This window comes from Chelmon rostratus, chromosome 24 (assembly GCF_017976325.1).
Source record: "Chelmon rostratus isolate fCheRos1 chromosome 24, fCheRos1.pri, whole genome shotgun sequence".
Taxonomy (NCBI): Eukaryota; Metazoa; Chordata; class Actinopteri; order Chaetodontiformes; family Chaetodontidae; genus Chelmon; species Chelmon rostratus.
The window spans coordinates 12499386-12514637 of NC_055681.1; the positions used below are offsets into that span (position 1 = coordinate 12499386).

The window sequence follows — 15252 nt, forward strand, 5'->3', positions numbered from 1 at the left end:
TAATTGCTATTAGAAATAGATTCTGTATAAGTGAGCTGAAACGATTCGTCGACTAATCGTTTGACAGACATTCACATGCACACATCCACTGATGCTCTATTGCTGCATGTCTTCTACCATGATGTTTTAATTGTGCAAACAAATAAAGACTACATGAGCAGACATAGGCAAACATTCCACCACACAAAACAGCTGTAAAAAGCGACCACAAAAGTTCATATATCCACGTCTTATGGCCCAAGAAAGTGGACGCCTGGTTGAGCAGTTTTCATCAGAATGAATGAATGCGCTGCCATCTTGAAACAATCTCCGAACACCTCCATGGCCATCCAGATGCTTACCTGATCACCAGCGACTATGGCTCCAAACAGATGCAGCAGGCAGCATTTCAGACTCTCCTTCAGGTGCTCGCTCTCCTGGAAACACTCTGGAACAAGGGCACACACCCACGAACACACATTGACGCACACACAGGCACACACACGAGCGCACACACAGTCCATTAGTTTGATCAGCAGACATGATGTGTGCTATGCAAATACAATGCAACCACGTATCAAAACTATAGCTCACAGCAAACTGTTCTAGGTTCCTGTATTTTTATCTATAAACAAAACACTGATGAATGCACACAGGTACACACTTTTATCTTTTTAGACTCTTCTTTTAAGTAGACACACACTCACACAAGAAAGCTATATGAGATCTGCAAACCAGATAAGACATAGGCATGTGGCAGCCCTGTCAGTAACCTTTGGGTCATGGTGGTCCCAGTCATCCATTAACTCATCTGTCAACATGTCCGGCTGGGGAGAAGTGTGAAATCTTGGCTCCGTGAAGTCTGTTTCCTTCATCCAATTCATGCTACAACTGAATTACATTGTACTATGACTGGATCATTGGATCATGGTGATGACAATATTATCAAATTGAGCTAAATATATGGAAAAAAGAACTGAACTTTTGTCTTTATCAAAAGTCTGCCTACAGTTTTCCCACAAACGTCTCTTTGTACACAACACAAGCCAGCATGAAGACATGCACGCGCATACACACACACACAGTCTGTCAGGTTGGGCCTTGGGTGTTAGCTTTGGTGCCAAACCACAACAGCCACAGACAAGACACGGGACAGAAGGGAGTATTTGTTCAAAATGGCCGCCAGCGAGGCTTAAGTGGCTTGACAGACACCATTCACTATCGGCTCATCTCAGCGCCTGGCAAGCAGAATACAGGCACAAAGAGTGGATTCATCTGGACCCAGAGAGGAAAGAAGAGGAGGCAGCGGGAGAGAGAGAGAGTGACGGCATGGGAGCTCTTTGAAAAAAAGATCGTAGAGGAAAAGAGTAGCGCATAATGTTCTGTGATCACAAGCCGTTTTTTTTATGATGCAGAAGATCGCTGTCTCATCCACACCCACAGCGGCCACTGAAGCGGGAGATGCAAAGTATGGGCCATACACAGGAAGCACTGTAATGCTGCTACATGCACAAGTGTGTGCAAATAAGTTACACACAACCCACACAGTGTTGACAGTTGAGGTGCCTGTTTTTAGGGTCAGATTAACTGAAAGTAGCATGTATAGCAGAGGTTTATGCCTCAATCTAACTATTTACAATACAGTAGTTTTAAGATTTTTATACTGTGCCGCACAAGGAAAGACAGCGGGACTAAGAAGTAGACTGAAAAACTTACGGTAAAAGAAAGGAACAAACTCGACAGTGAGCGGAGCTGCCTTGTACTTCTGTCTGCTCCTCTCTGCTGTACCCAGCTGCTCCCTGGGAATAAAAAAAAACATACAGTTTAGGTAAGACACAACAAAGACCTGCGGTGCTTCATACTGTTCACTATTTTGTAGTCTTGCTAGCACATTTGTCCAATTTGACAGCTTAAACCAACACTAGTTAAAGGTCAGGACAGTTAAACTCCTTAATGTTTACTCCTTCAGCTTGGCGGTTTTTCTTACATCTAGTTTAGAAATAGGTGTTCGATACGCCGTCTCTATTATAAAAACGCCTTGCCTGCTAACATGAATGCTTCAGTGAAAACTGTATGTTCAGTTGCTGATGGAGCGTTAATGTTGAAGCAACACCAACACAGCAGCTGGATGTTGTTACCCGCAGGTTCGATGCCTCCAGTTGCGGTACGGGTCATAGAGGCTCTCGCAGAAAGCCAGCGCGTGACGGACAAACTCCTCCGCCTGGCTCTGGTCTGCCATCTCCTTCTCTTTGGTCTTGCTCTTCAGCTGTAACACCACACACACAAACACACACAGTCCCACTTTACACCTGCTACTATGTGTCTAAGTCGACTATTCAATGTATGATCAGGTGATTAACATTTCAACTTCAATGTGGCTGAACAGATTGCTTTTTCTGTTGCCAAATAGCAGAACGACACAGGTGTCACTTCCTCGTTCATGTTCCTCCAAAACGAGTAAAGCATTCGACGACTATTTAATGACTACAATGGAGATCTTGTGCCTTTTTGCTGATCCAGTTTATCGGTGACCATGTTTTGCAGCGAAGAGACGAACAGAAAGATCAGAGCCAAGACAAAGGGAGGTGTCAGACCTGCTGAATATAGAGTGTTGTCATGGTGATGATGTGATTGATGTAAGAGCAAGTGCCAATCTCCTCCACGTTGGACAGGTTCCTTTCAGACACAGAGAGAGAGAGAGAGAGAGTCATTCATTAGCTCATCAATTACTTGCTTTGGAGCTATTCTCGAAATGTCCAAAAAGCATGCTGCGTGTGCGACTATGTTACTACACAGCACAATCTGTGACAAATGACGGATTCATAGCTCACAATCTTTAGCTATGCTATTTGTGTATGTTTACTGTGCAGACCTGCAGATGATGATAAGGAACTTGAGCAGCAGCAGAGCCAGGTTTTGCTGCTCAGGCTCCAGGCCGTCAGAGGCTTTCTGGACGCACTGCAGCAGCTGGTGGCGCAAAACCTGCAGGATGTTGTCTGGGAGGAGCGTCAACACTGGGGGGACTTCCTCTGGCCTGGAATGAGGCAGAGGGAATGAGAGAAAGTTGCTTATACACCAGAATTAGGGGGTTAATGGCAAACTGATAAGTGCAGATAGACACTTCAAATGTGGCCTTTTATCATGGAGGTTTAACATGGAGGTGTCACCGGAGTATACACAAGGGCAACTTCAAGGACCCTGTTCTGCATTCACTAAATCATACACACATGCCTGATGCATTCAGGCATTAATTCCTCGGAAAAACAAAATGTGTGCTGTACTGCCAATGAGAGAGAGAGAGAGAGAGAGAGAGAGAGAGAGAGAGAGAGAGAGAGAGAGAGAGGGAGTGAGAGAGTGAGTGAGACAGAGAGAGAGAGAAAGAGAGAGAGGGAGCAAAACCAATGCAATAAATGTTGCTGGGAAAGCAGGACAGATGTGGATGTGGCAGCTGCAGGGGAAGGGAAGAAATGAAGAGAAGGCAGACAAAAGGCAAGGGGACAGCTAAGGGAAGAAGATGAAGGAAGGAGTCCAAGAAAAAGCAAGAGAAAATGGGACGAAATGAATCAAGAGAAGAGGAGAAAAAGAAAATGGCAGAGAGTGATGAGATTAAGCTCAAAAGATTTAAATTAATTAATAATTTAACCACCCATACTCCTCCGCCCAGCTATGACCTTACACATGGTCCTCCCTCCATTTTAAAAAGTGTCTGACTTCCTGGGGCTTTATGTTGATGATGATGTTCACGTGATCACAACCAGCAGCATCGCCAACGTATCAACAAACTTCACCTATTTCTGCATGCTCATAAGTACTGGCTTTTAGGTGTGTGTTCAAGCACTGAGGGCCTCTCACATTTACCTGCATCATATGTTCACATGTCAGCCCCGATCAGAGCATCACCTGCAACAAAATGTGACCGCTCTGCACAAAAGCATCTAGTGTGGCCGTGCTATTTTGGGTCGTGTCGTGGAAAGCGGCACAGTATGTTGTCACGCTGGGGATGACGCACACAAGAAGAGATAGTTCTGATCTCACTCATGATGAGCTAATGCAGAAAACTGCATTGGTGTATTTCTAAATGTAATAGGGAGGTCGGTGTAATTGTGCAGGACTAAATAGCAGAAATAAGATGTCACCCAGGGGTGGTGTAGGGCAGTGTTTACCAACCAGGGGTACTTGAATCCCATGGGGTACTTCTGTAATTGCTTAACTACAAAACAAAAATGTCATTTCAAACCAACGCACTGTAACACAACATCACGTGTTGTTATTCAGTGTGCATGAAAACCAGTTTCAAAGCAAGCAGAGAAATGTAAGTATCTAGCTAAAAGTAATGGATAAATGGTTCAAAATGAAAACTGAATGCAATAGAAAACAGTTGAAACAGTTAGCAAGAAGTAATGGATAAATGGCTGAAACGGAGTGGTAATACAAATGCAGTCCAAAACAACTGACACACTGACATTTTAAGTGTAGTGAGAAAAGTACTGTCACAATATCCAGTTTTAAATAGTTAATGGTGTTAACCAACATCCAAGTTAACCATTAATAAGAAAATATTTGACATGGCAGGTGAAGTTCTTGTGGTGATGTGATAAACCCGTAGAATATGTCAAGACAATAAAGCACTGGAACCACTGTTGTAGGGTATGCATCTACCACTTCTTTCTCAGTTTTTTATTTTGCCAGTAAGCCCCAGGCAGTGAGTATTTATCATAACCCCTGATAGCTTTTTACTAATACTGCATAAATGTATAAATATGTCACAATCGAAACTGGACTTTAAGTGATTATGTTCGGCGTTTGCCAAAAATTACCTTGAAGGTGGCTTTTCGAAGTCCACGTCCAGGCATCGCTCGTAGGAGCTGATGAAAATCTCCAGCCATAACTTCAAGTAGTCTGGATCCCTCTGAGAAATGAAAAGACGGAGAAACAAGAAGGGAGGTGAATGAAGGTGGAAAGAAAGAGGAGAACGTAGCTAGTGGCCTTGGCGGACAAAAGCTGTCATGGTCAAAATACATATATTGCTGGCAGCTGACAGGCCTTTTCTGCAATTTATATAAATGCACTGTGTGTGTGTGTGTGTGTGTGTGTGTGTGTGTGTGTGTGTGTGTGTGTGTAAGTCGGTGACTTCTATAGCCAGACAACAATAGGAGGCAAACTTTTTTGTCTTCTCTTCTCATGATCATGACAATGGAAACGAAAAACAGACACACCCTTTCAAATGTTTTCAATTCCTTGCGGACTTGCTTAATTTACTTACACTTTAAAAAAAATAATTAAATCAGACATGTTTACTTTCTGTCTGACAGTAGCAAAATCCCTTTTAAAAACAATTCTGATTGTGTGAAGCAAAATTAAAAAGAAGAGACAACATGCAGTGTATACCGTGCATAGTATAAAACATGGGTTATAGTGGTTTATGAAGCTGCTACCAAAGCATGTGAAATACGTGAAGGCAGCAATGTCTCAGGTGGTGCGTGTGAGTATCTTATCTTTTAGGGTGGGGACGCTAAATCATGCACCTGTCGGCAAAGAAAACAGGCCCGGCTGCATTCTGAGGGGGAGTTTCTAACAGCCGGCTGATCGACATTTCCTAAATTCCTGGAACAATGCCGAGAGAAGGATGGGATGGCAACATCGGCCGCAGAGGAAGGCTGGCTTGGTTTGGCCTAAAATCCCCACAGCCCACAGGAACAAACACCGAACACCAAACACAGGGGACCACACAGCAAAACTGCTTAGACAGCAAGAGCTGGGACCATGTTTGACTGAAAAAAGTCTCATAATACTCATTACCTGTTACTTATTATTACTGGGAGCATTCGCTTTTATATATCCAAATAAAAAATACAAGTGGTGTTGATTAGTGTGAGTTTTTATTACCCTCATTATTGCAAGAACTGGCAATAACCACAGATATGAATCATATCTACACTTAACACTTGACAGGAGCTTGCCAGTAAATACACCTTTATTGAGGTGAAGAAGGCAATGTTTTGCCAGCAGGAATAGAAAGAGGAAATGCAAGAAGCTTCTGAAGGAAGCTTTCACTTGGTTTTCAATACAAATGGACTTGAGGTTGTTGTTTGTCATTCAATTATGTTGCACATTTTATTTTTATCTACAAACTGAATTTGGGCAATGATTATCATCACATCATTATCAATCTTCATTTATCAACTCAAACCATCACTGCTGATGGATATGACCTGGGGACACAGAGAATGAACAGCTGAAAGCAACTCATACTATAATGTTATTACCTATTCCCCCTAATGCCGATCATAATTGACGGCAATAGAAATTACATTTGCAGCAGAGGTGGAACTGCTACAGCATACAACACAGCAGGGCTGCAACTAAAGACAATGTCAGAAATTAGCGAAAGATACTTATCATAATGTCCAAGAGCTGAAACTGACTTATTCAAATTACCACTTTTGACCCAAGAATATTCAGCAACAGTAAGAATAATATAAAACAAACTGAGCAGCAAATCTTCACATTTCAGAAACGCGGAAAGTAAATATTTGGCTTTTCTGCTTGTAAAAAGGCTAAAACGATTAACGTAATATCAAAACAGTTGTCAACTAATAACTACAAATCATTTCAGCTCTAAATGACAAACACGCAGGGTGCAGGAGACATGGATGAGGCGATACAGAAAGCATCATTAATTCATCATACAGGAGTAATCACTTGTTCAAGACCCCCAGCAGACCCTGTCATAAGAGATTTTGGGCCATCTGGACAGTGAGCGAGCAATCTAGGTCAAGGAGGGCTGAAGAGGTAAGAGAGGCCAGATTACAATAACACAGTATATTGTGCATTTGGTAGAAAGGTTAGACCAGCTCAGGTCTTGAGGCCATTCCTTTTGATGATATTTTAGAGGTATCCTGTCATGAAATTAAGTGCTGGATAACTGGAAACTTTCACCTGTTTATGGAGCTCGATGGAAAGTCAGTGGTGTGTTAAAACCATTAGTATTTATTCTCTGGGGAACATGAGTGCCTGACCTGTAGTAAATGTCATAGCAATCCATTCACTATGGCAGGCCAGCATGAGATACATCAACTGACACTACAATCCCTAGAACCATACCGCTCGCCTGGCTAACACAAAAACACGGTATTTTCCATTCAAGCCTCGAAGGACTTTGTGCATTCTGAAGAAACATCATGCAACTCTCCTCCCTCTCCTCGTCCTCTGTCACAGCTGTTCAGGTGTGTGTCCTACATTTGTCATTGATCTTAAACAGCAGTCTACTTTGATACAGAAAATGTATCCTCAATAGAGGTGGAATGATTATCAAAAATGGTCTCCTTGATTACTAAAAATCAGTATCAGCTATGAAGCTACGCCCACCTGGACACTACAAACTGTATACACCTGTAAATATCCCAATGATGCCATTTCAGAAAGACTGACAGATGAAATGCATGAAAACAGGAGGCCACAGGCAATTCACACACCAATTTACACAACTTCCTAATAAGGTATTATTCTAATGTGGAAGAATTTGCAGATTAGATCTTGAAACTGAAGAAAAAAACACAACTGGAAAAAAATGGGGTTTTCTCAGGATAGCAGTGCCATCTGGCTAAAGAGTGGGAGAGGGGCTGAGAGGCTGACTGCTTCTGTCTGCGTGTCAGAGTGGGAATCAGCCAGAACGAAGCAGGAAGCCAGCTCTCTGCAATCCCTATGAAGTCATCAGAACAATCCTGCAACGTTGGCTGCTGTGTGTGTGTGTGTGACAGGGAGAGAGAGAGAGGAAAAGAGGGAGAGAGATGTATGAAGTCAGCAACAGCCACGTGTGGATAATATGTTCTGTTGGGAGAACATGGCATGTCGCCTGTGCCGTTCCCTGTTACTTTAGCTGCATGACTTACTAACTACACTGAGAAAAATACGATTGTCTTCACGTGGATGTGCATTTTACTGCCAGAAAAGTAGAAGTCACTCTCCAGTGACTGAGCTTGTTAGTGGCAGTGACTGAATGACTGCGTGTTTGTGTATGTGTGTGCATCTGAAAGAATGTCCTCTTTTAGGCAGCAGCTTGGGAGCACAGATGCCCATTGAGGGTTCGGACTGTGGCAGGCAGGGACACACCCTGCTCTACATGGCTCTGTTTATCCTGTGCCTTCATCACCGGCCTGGCACACACATAATGATATAGATGTACAAGTAGGACTCCTAACTCAACAACAGTCGCCTTGTCCCAACTCTAACAACCATCTTGGGACCCGATGTGTGTAAAAACAATTACTGTGAGAGGATCACATGTCTCTCCTTTGTAAAACCATCATCTTATTAGGCCCTTTGCCAAGCTACTACATCATATTCAATGATCTGTTGAAGCTGACCTCTGTAAAGCTAACAAGGTCACCTGCAACACAGATCAATGCGCTTCATTCTCGAAATTGAGACGTGCATTGACCCACAGAGGGACTTGAAAGGTGGGAGTGTCCAAAGTGAAAGAACTGATTAAGGATTGATGCCTGGGTCAATTGACAGCCTTGGTTCATTTTGATATGAGAGACGCCATGCTCTGAAAAACATGATATGTGTTGATGTGGAGTAGCAGATCAGGCTCAGCTATGTGATATGATATCCTTTCAACTAATAACATGTTTCCAGCACTGGATGCCTCCTTAAATAGGTGGAAAATGTGATACAACCATTTAACACATGCAACTGCTACATGTTGCATGTTAACAATTTGAAGGAATGAATTTAAACAAATTGTTATTGTTATACATCATTTGGCCAAAATCACAAGTTAATTAATGAGTGATTTAACCCAAGCTTTTATATTTGCAGTTGGAAAACACTGCACCTAACAAATTATTTTCATTTTATTTCAATAGCTTATTCTATTCAATCAATATCCCAAAACAATAGATATTTAATTTACTGTCATACTGTAAATAAGGAAGAAAAAATTCATGAAATCTCACATTTGAGAAGCTAGAAAGCAGAAAATGTTCGGGTGTTTTGCAACACATTGTTTGGAAACAATGATGACAACGATTAACGGTTTATCAGAATTGATTCTGGTTTATTTCCTGTCATCTGGCTCCAGGATGTGGCTTGACTTTTACTTGTTTCATGGCAAACGTGGTACACAGGTGTCAAAATCTAGTTTATTTTGGTACTATTAATTACCTGTTAATTTTTTTGACCATGAGTAGTGCTATGGAGCAATATCTTTACAAGTAGGTACCCACTGGGGTATGCACCAACAAAGGCAATGAAGAAGAAATCTAAAAAAAGCTTTTATGAGGACAGAAATGCACTCAACATGTTTGTTAGACCTCAAGGGTACACGCAAAGCATTTTGGTGAGCTAAACAGCTAAATGTCAAATTAGCCACCAATAAAAACAATGCAAACTACAGAAAGTCAACTGCTTCACAAACCACATAATACTGAGGTCAACCAAGTTTTAAACACAAGAATTAATCCTCTAATAAAAAAATCATCACAGACATAATATAAAAACCCTAAGGCTAAATATGTTATTTTTTTCTGTGGCAATTCAAGAGCAACAGCTGTGACGGCATTTTCAACTAGTTTAAAAGGACACTGATATAAAAAAAAGAATTAGATAACTTGATTGATCTATTATCAGTTGCTCTATGCTGTTATGTAGTACAGCTACATGCTCTGCAGCTCAGCAGGCGCTCTGCCCCTCCAGACAGGCGTGGTCAGCAGGCCAGTCGGGTGGCTGCTTGCTTAGTTTGGGTGGGTGACCTGGTTCGGTGGAAGTGGCATGGAGTCAGTGAAACCACAACGTTTAAAGGTCTCCTCCCCGTAGGTTTAAAAAGACGGCTGTGGCCATTCTGTTTCTGCGCCATCACAGCCCAGCATCACTACCTATCAGTCGGTGGCGACTCTGACATGACGTCACTGCCAGGGGTGTATTTAAAGACGTTGGTGGGAGGGGTTAAAACCACATGAGCCATGTCAGTGACTGACATCAGTGTTATTCCAGAGATATTCATAGCACACGGGAAAAATGAGAAGCAAGAGGGGAACACAGAATGAAATAAGCTGCAGTGAGAAAGACAGCTAGCCTGAGGGAACAAACTTTGCATACCGGCACATAAACCAAAGCCTGAGTGCGTGAGCTTGTCTGACTGTGTGTGGCATAGTGTATGCATGTGTGTGTGTGTGTGTGTGTGTGTGTGTGTGTGTGTGTGTGTGTGTGTGTGTGTGTCACAACAGAGATTAGAGTGTAACAAGCAAACAAGCAGCAAAGCCGGAAAAAGACCTGAGTAATCTACTTGAGCAAATATGTGAAACCGCGGCACTTTCTCCTCCTCCATCGTCTCCAGCTCAACTGTTGGGTTTTATTTCCCTCCTCATTTCTTTCTGTCCCCCTACTTTGTTTTCACCTCTCTGTCCAAAATCTTCTTACTATATCCTGACTCCCATAAGTGCAGGGGTTTATGCAAATGACTGGCGTCTGTCATATCCAGTCAAAAAGTGTGTCACCAGGCACGGTAGGTAGGGTGGAGTGACATGAGACAGGATGATGGTCCTGTGAACTTAAACCAGAAATCCCTGGTTTGTGGACAATTAAAAGGGAGTGAGGATTTCTGCTCTAGAATTAAGATACCCAACTTGGCCCTAAAGCCACTGGAGGGTGAAATGATGCCCCTGGCTGTTGAGGCATGTTCCCTGTGGTTGGGAATTAAAAGGGCTTTTCTGCAGCAGACAAAGGCTTTAAGAGAGTAACTGGCATTATTCAGAAGCCTGCTAAACCCTCCACTTTCTCTGACAAGTCCTTCTGGATAATATACTGGGGAAAGAGGAGAGCCACTGCAATGCTGTGTTGTGTTGTGTTGTTAGTACTGTATACCAGCGGCAACCAGCGGCTCCATGTGCTTAGAGACAACACTGTGGCACGAACCAATGACAGGCAGCTAAGAGGATCCCAGGTTACGTAACAGTCTCAGTGTCTCTGTGACCTCTCGGACCTCTACAACTACAAGCGAGCTGGAGTCAACCTCTACAACTGCTGGTGTTATTACAATTGTCAATATCATGTACTGTATAATAAAAATAATCCTCGCTTCTGCTATTTATAAACCCTACTATGCGCAGAAACCTGATGGACCCTCCAGAGTTTCTGAGTGGGATGATCTCACCATTTTTAAAGGAGAGACTAACATATTTTAAATAACTTATTCTAAAAATTTGGTGACATATGCAAACATACGTATATCATAAATATGCATCTGCAGTACCAGTCAAATTATGATGGTGCAACAGTACACTGTGTCTATCTTTAAATGCACACTCAGCAGCTTCTTGACCATATAAATGTACATTCACAAGGCTTTGTCATACAGTATAGGTAAAAAGTAAGCATTTACTGTGATGGAAATAATGAAAATATAAAATGAAATTACAGCTGTATTCACAAAAGTTAAAGCGTAAACAAATATTTATTAGCCTCAGAAAACAATAAGTTAGTCTGGATCACGAACATGCATTTGAAAGCTCAAAAAGCTAGTCAGTGGACCTTTCAGTATTTGATTATTTTGCAGGTGGATGTGGGGCTACCAGTCGGTTTACGTTTAGATCACGGATCATGCCTTTCGTGACGCCTCTGAGCCTGCCTTAGGTAATTTTTATTCAAACAGTGAAACAGTGCATTTCGTTTGGTCACATGCCGATTTGTGTGCATGGTACTAACAAGTATTTAAAGTCTGATCTCCCCTGTGCCATAGGGCTTCACTGTTATCTAAAACTATTAAAAACACATCAATGAGCAACTACTAAAACACTAAATGTGGATTAATCTGCAGCTGAAAATAGTCCCCAACGTTGCACTGAAAACTCAAACTGAATATCACTGAGTGTTACCTCCCATACAATCCCAGCGCAGCACCAGTCCCCATCAACACATCATCTTCAAGACACTCCTCATCACTCACTGTGATGCCACAGCTGCCTCACCCAACAATTTGTGACCTCATCATCAATATGTGAACAGCTGCTATTGCTGGCTTGAAATGTAGGCTGAAACTATTATTACAATGTCACATGTCAAAATTCTAAGACATTAATTTGAAGCATCTGTCTAAATACACACCTCACTCCCTCCCCTTTCAGCATGGGGGACGGCCCGACAATCAGGTGAACAATAATGACATACAGAGACAAGGAGACAGCTGATGTCCAGCTGACAGAGCAGGTTGAGCCGGTTCTCCGAATGTGACCATTGGCTGCTTGTATTGTACTAGCTTGTGCTGTCAACAATACACATCTAACCGACTCCTCCTCAGAGAGCAGTGCAAGTGTTAACCTCTGACACTAAAGACTGTGATGTCGCCACTGTGTAGTCAATCATTAAACACACAGATGGCATGCAGGAGCAATGATGAGCACAACAATAAAACAAAAGCCTCGTAAGTAATGAATTACTGTATATAACCTAGTTTATATTGCTACTGCCTGTACTCTGTTCTTTTTTTGTGCGTAAAAGGCCTTCAAAGTGGCAATACTGTGGCACTATTTGGACTGCAGATGCACAGTAAGATAAGAAAGTTTTGCTGGGTTGAGACAAGGAGAGGCTGGGAAGGGGAGGTAAGGACCAAGAATGGTTGTGAAACAATTAACCCTTCGGTGGGACACCAACATTCCTCATCTGATTTTGGCCACATGACTGCAGGTTCTCCTTGCAGCCAACACATCCCAGCAACCGTCACACACAAGCACACATATAGTGCAGAGACACCCCGCCGGCCATACCTGGCATTTCTGCTGCTCGGGGCTGAGAGACAGGCCCCTACACACCTATATATTTAAATGCTTCTCTCTCAGCGTCTCTTTTGCCTCACGCAGGGAGAAATATTGGCCCAGCGGACCCTGGCTCATAGCCAGGGTGAAATGAAATGACCCCCCTCTGTAATGCTTAGTCAATGCAAATACACACTCCAGCTAGAACAAATGCAATGTGTATGCTTGCAGCAATTGCTGGCATTTTCACAAGTGACTGTGACAGTGTGTGTGGGAAGCAGTGTGTCTGAATACCTCTGTAATAAACCCCAAACACCCACACCACTGGCATTAGATGTTGCATTTGTGTCAGCGTTCAAGCTTCCATACTTCTCAGGCTGGGGATTATTCGATGTCATGTCCTAAACTTGCACAAAACAGCCTTGCTTTCATGTGGTAAATACCTCATAGTGTGTGTGTGTGTGTGTGTGCGCGCGGATGTGAGGGATTACTATAGGAAGCAAGTGTGCGACTGCAGCCACGCTCACGTGAGGAGCAGCTCAGGCAGGCCGTTTTGATTGGACGCCAGGGCGTGCACATGCTTTATCAGCAAGTGAATTAAGTCTAGCCATCGACTGACTCAAGGGGTGCTGTCTTTACTCAAGTGTCATCCATTCATCTCTTGGGTAAAAACAAAGCAGCATTCTGCATGCACCGCACTGTTCACCGCAGCAGTGCACACCACATTATGAAACCGTCCGACCAGAAACTGATTTTACAGCCTCACATCACCACATAGCATCCCTACTAGTGTTACATACATGTTGTTGTTGGGTGTATATTTAGACTTAATGGGGATGGTAGGGATGGTATAGACCTACTTTTTTCTTATAAATATCAGATATTATTTATTCAGCACCAATGTGATGGAGGTTCCTCCCTGACCACAGGTACAGAGAAACTGATATTAAGTTAAATTGATTTTCAGTGGATTAATTATTCATTCACGTGTCCCTCAACTATAAACCCTTCAGGATATGCAACCAATTTCATAAGTCTACATTGAATGTTTTATGTGCTGTTTCAGAGGTTTTGCATCCTTAGACGATCAGTGTGTGGTACAAAAAGATGATCCACATTGCCGGCAATGGCAATCAGACTTTGGTATAAAAATGTCTGTCCGCACAAGCTTTGAAACCCCATACAGATTTGACCTCCAAGTAACCACAGTCTGCCACTGCACTCATGCTCAGTCTGTTTGAAAAACAAGCAGTGACACTTCCAAATGCCATGAAACAATACCCTCTTCAGCAGGGAGGAAATGTCATCACACTGTCCATTACCTCACCTTACGACATTTCTCTGGCAGAGGGAGTGTGTGTGTGCACACGAACACATGTCCTCACCTTCGTGCAGTAGAGCATCCAGACCTCGTAGAGTCTCTCCTTGGATGCCATGGTGCCAGTGAGGGGCACCCTCAGGCTGTAGCGTCCAGCGAGGTCACTTCCCTGGCTGCCTCATGGTTTTTCAGTCATGAGCCAAACCTCTGCCGCTGCCCTTCAAAGCTCAACATCGCGACTGTCCCAACCCTGGCAAGGTGCAGAGGTGCTCCTTCGAAGATGCAGAAATGGACGGTGGCGCTCGTTGTTGTGGCGGAAACTTTCCGAAGATTATTCCATGGCGGAGGAGAGCTGTGTGGTCCCACAAAGGTCTCGGTGCAGCCGGGCCTGTGCCTCCACTCCTTCGGGTCTTCTCGGAGAACCAGAGGGTCTTCCCAGCAGCGCTATCAATGACAGCACAGACAATTACATAGCACGGAGGCGGATGTTTTTGTCAAACAAATGGCGAAGCTGCTAGCGGCAACAAAAATACCTCCACTAGCGCTTCTCCCTGTGTGCACTTTGAGCTGCCCTGCTGGCTCTACAGCGCAGACAGACTGAGGCGATGCTGGCTGAACTACACGGAGGAGCACACACCATTAATAATGTCCGTTTCTCTCGTGTGCTCCACTAATAAGCGACAAAAGCTCGCGCTCGTCCAGCGACAGCTTCGTAACGTCTCTTCGGTTGTACTCGGCAGACGTTAGCGTATCAGTCGATCGTACCTGACGAAGCTAGCTTAAAGCTAGCTGTCAAAAAAGCCCATTTCTATTTTTTAGCCTCCCTTTCTCCTCCTCCTCCTCATGTGATAGAAACGCCTCGTCCTCCCGTGCCCGCCCGCCTACAGAAGCCTCATACAAAACAAAAAAGTAGCAAATGAATAGCTGATAAAATATAATAAAACCGTCGACAAATTGACGACCACTCACCTGTGTGAGGAAAAGACCAACTGTCACTGACGCCGTCTCCAGAGTTGTTGTAAATTTGTCAAGTTGCCGGCAATTACACGGCGCGTGCAAACAACAGCAACTTCCGGTCAAAGAGCAGATGGATTTATTTCAAAATAAGAGCGTCCACCCTGAAAACATAACGACTGCATAGATATATATCCATGACAGAAATTTGAACGTTTTCTTTCTCTGTTTCAAAGTAGGTAGTTTCAT

At 43.3% G+C, this 15252-nt stretch overlaps 1 protein-coding gene across 3 annotated transcripts in view; it reads right to left on the minus strand.

Annotated features, from left to right (window-relative positions):
- nbeal1 (neurobeachin-like 1) overlaps positions 1 to 15052 on the minus strand; it is a 46197-nt gene extending 31145 nt beyond the window's left edge. For 2 of the 3 annotated variants that reach the window (XM_041965915.1, XM_041965914.1), the window contains exons 1-7: positions 14117 to 14747; positions 4797 to 4888; positions 2852 to 3013; positions 2574 to 2655; positions 2118 to 2245; positions 1696 to 1778; positions 342 to 427 (exon numbers count right to left, since the gene is read on the minus strand). In XM_041965915.1, coding sequence (XP_041821849.1) covers positions 342 to 427; positions 1696 to 1778; positions 2118 to 2245; positions 2574 to 2655; positions 2852 to 3013; positions 4797 to 4888; positions 14117 to 14167 — 684 coding nt within the window. In that variant the 5' untranslated portion in view covers positions 14168 to 14747. Of the gene's footprint in view, positions 1 to 341; positions 428 to 1695; positions 1779 to 2117; positions 2246 to 2573; positions 2656 to 2851; positions 3014 to 4796; positions 4889 to 14116; positions 14748 to 15018 lie in introns of those variants that run through there. The other variant, XM_041965913.1, reaches the window with a different exon arrangement.
- Between the last annotated feature and the right edge of the window lie 200 nt (positions 15053 to 15252).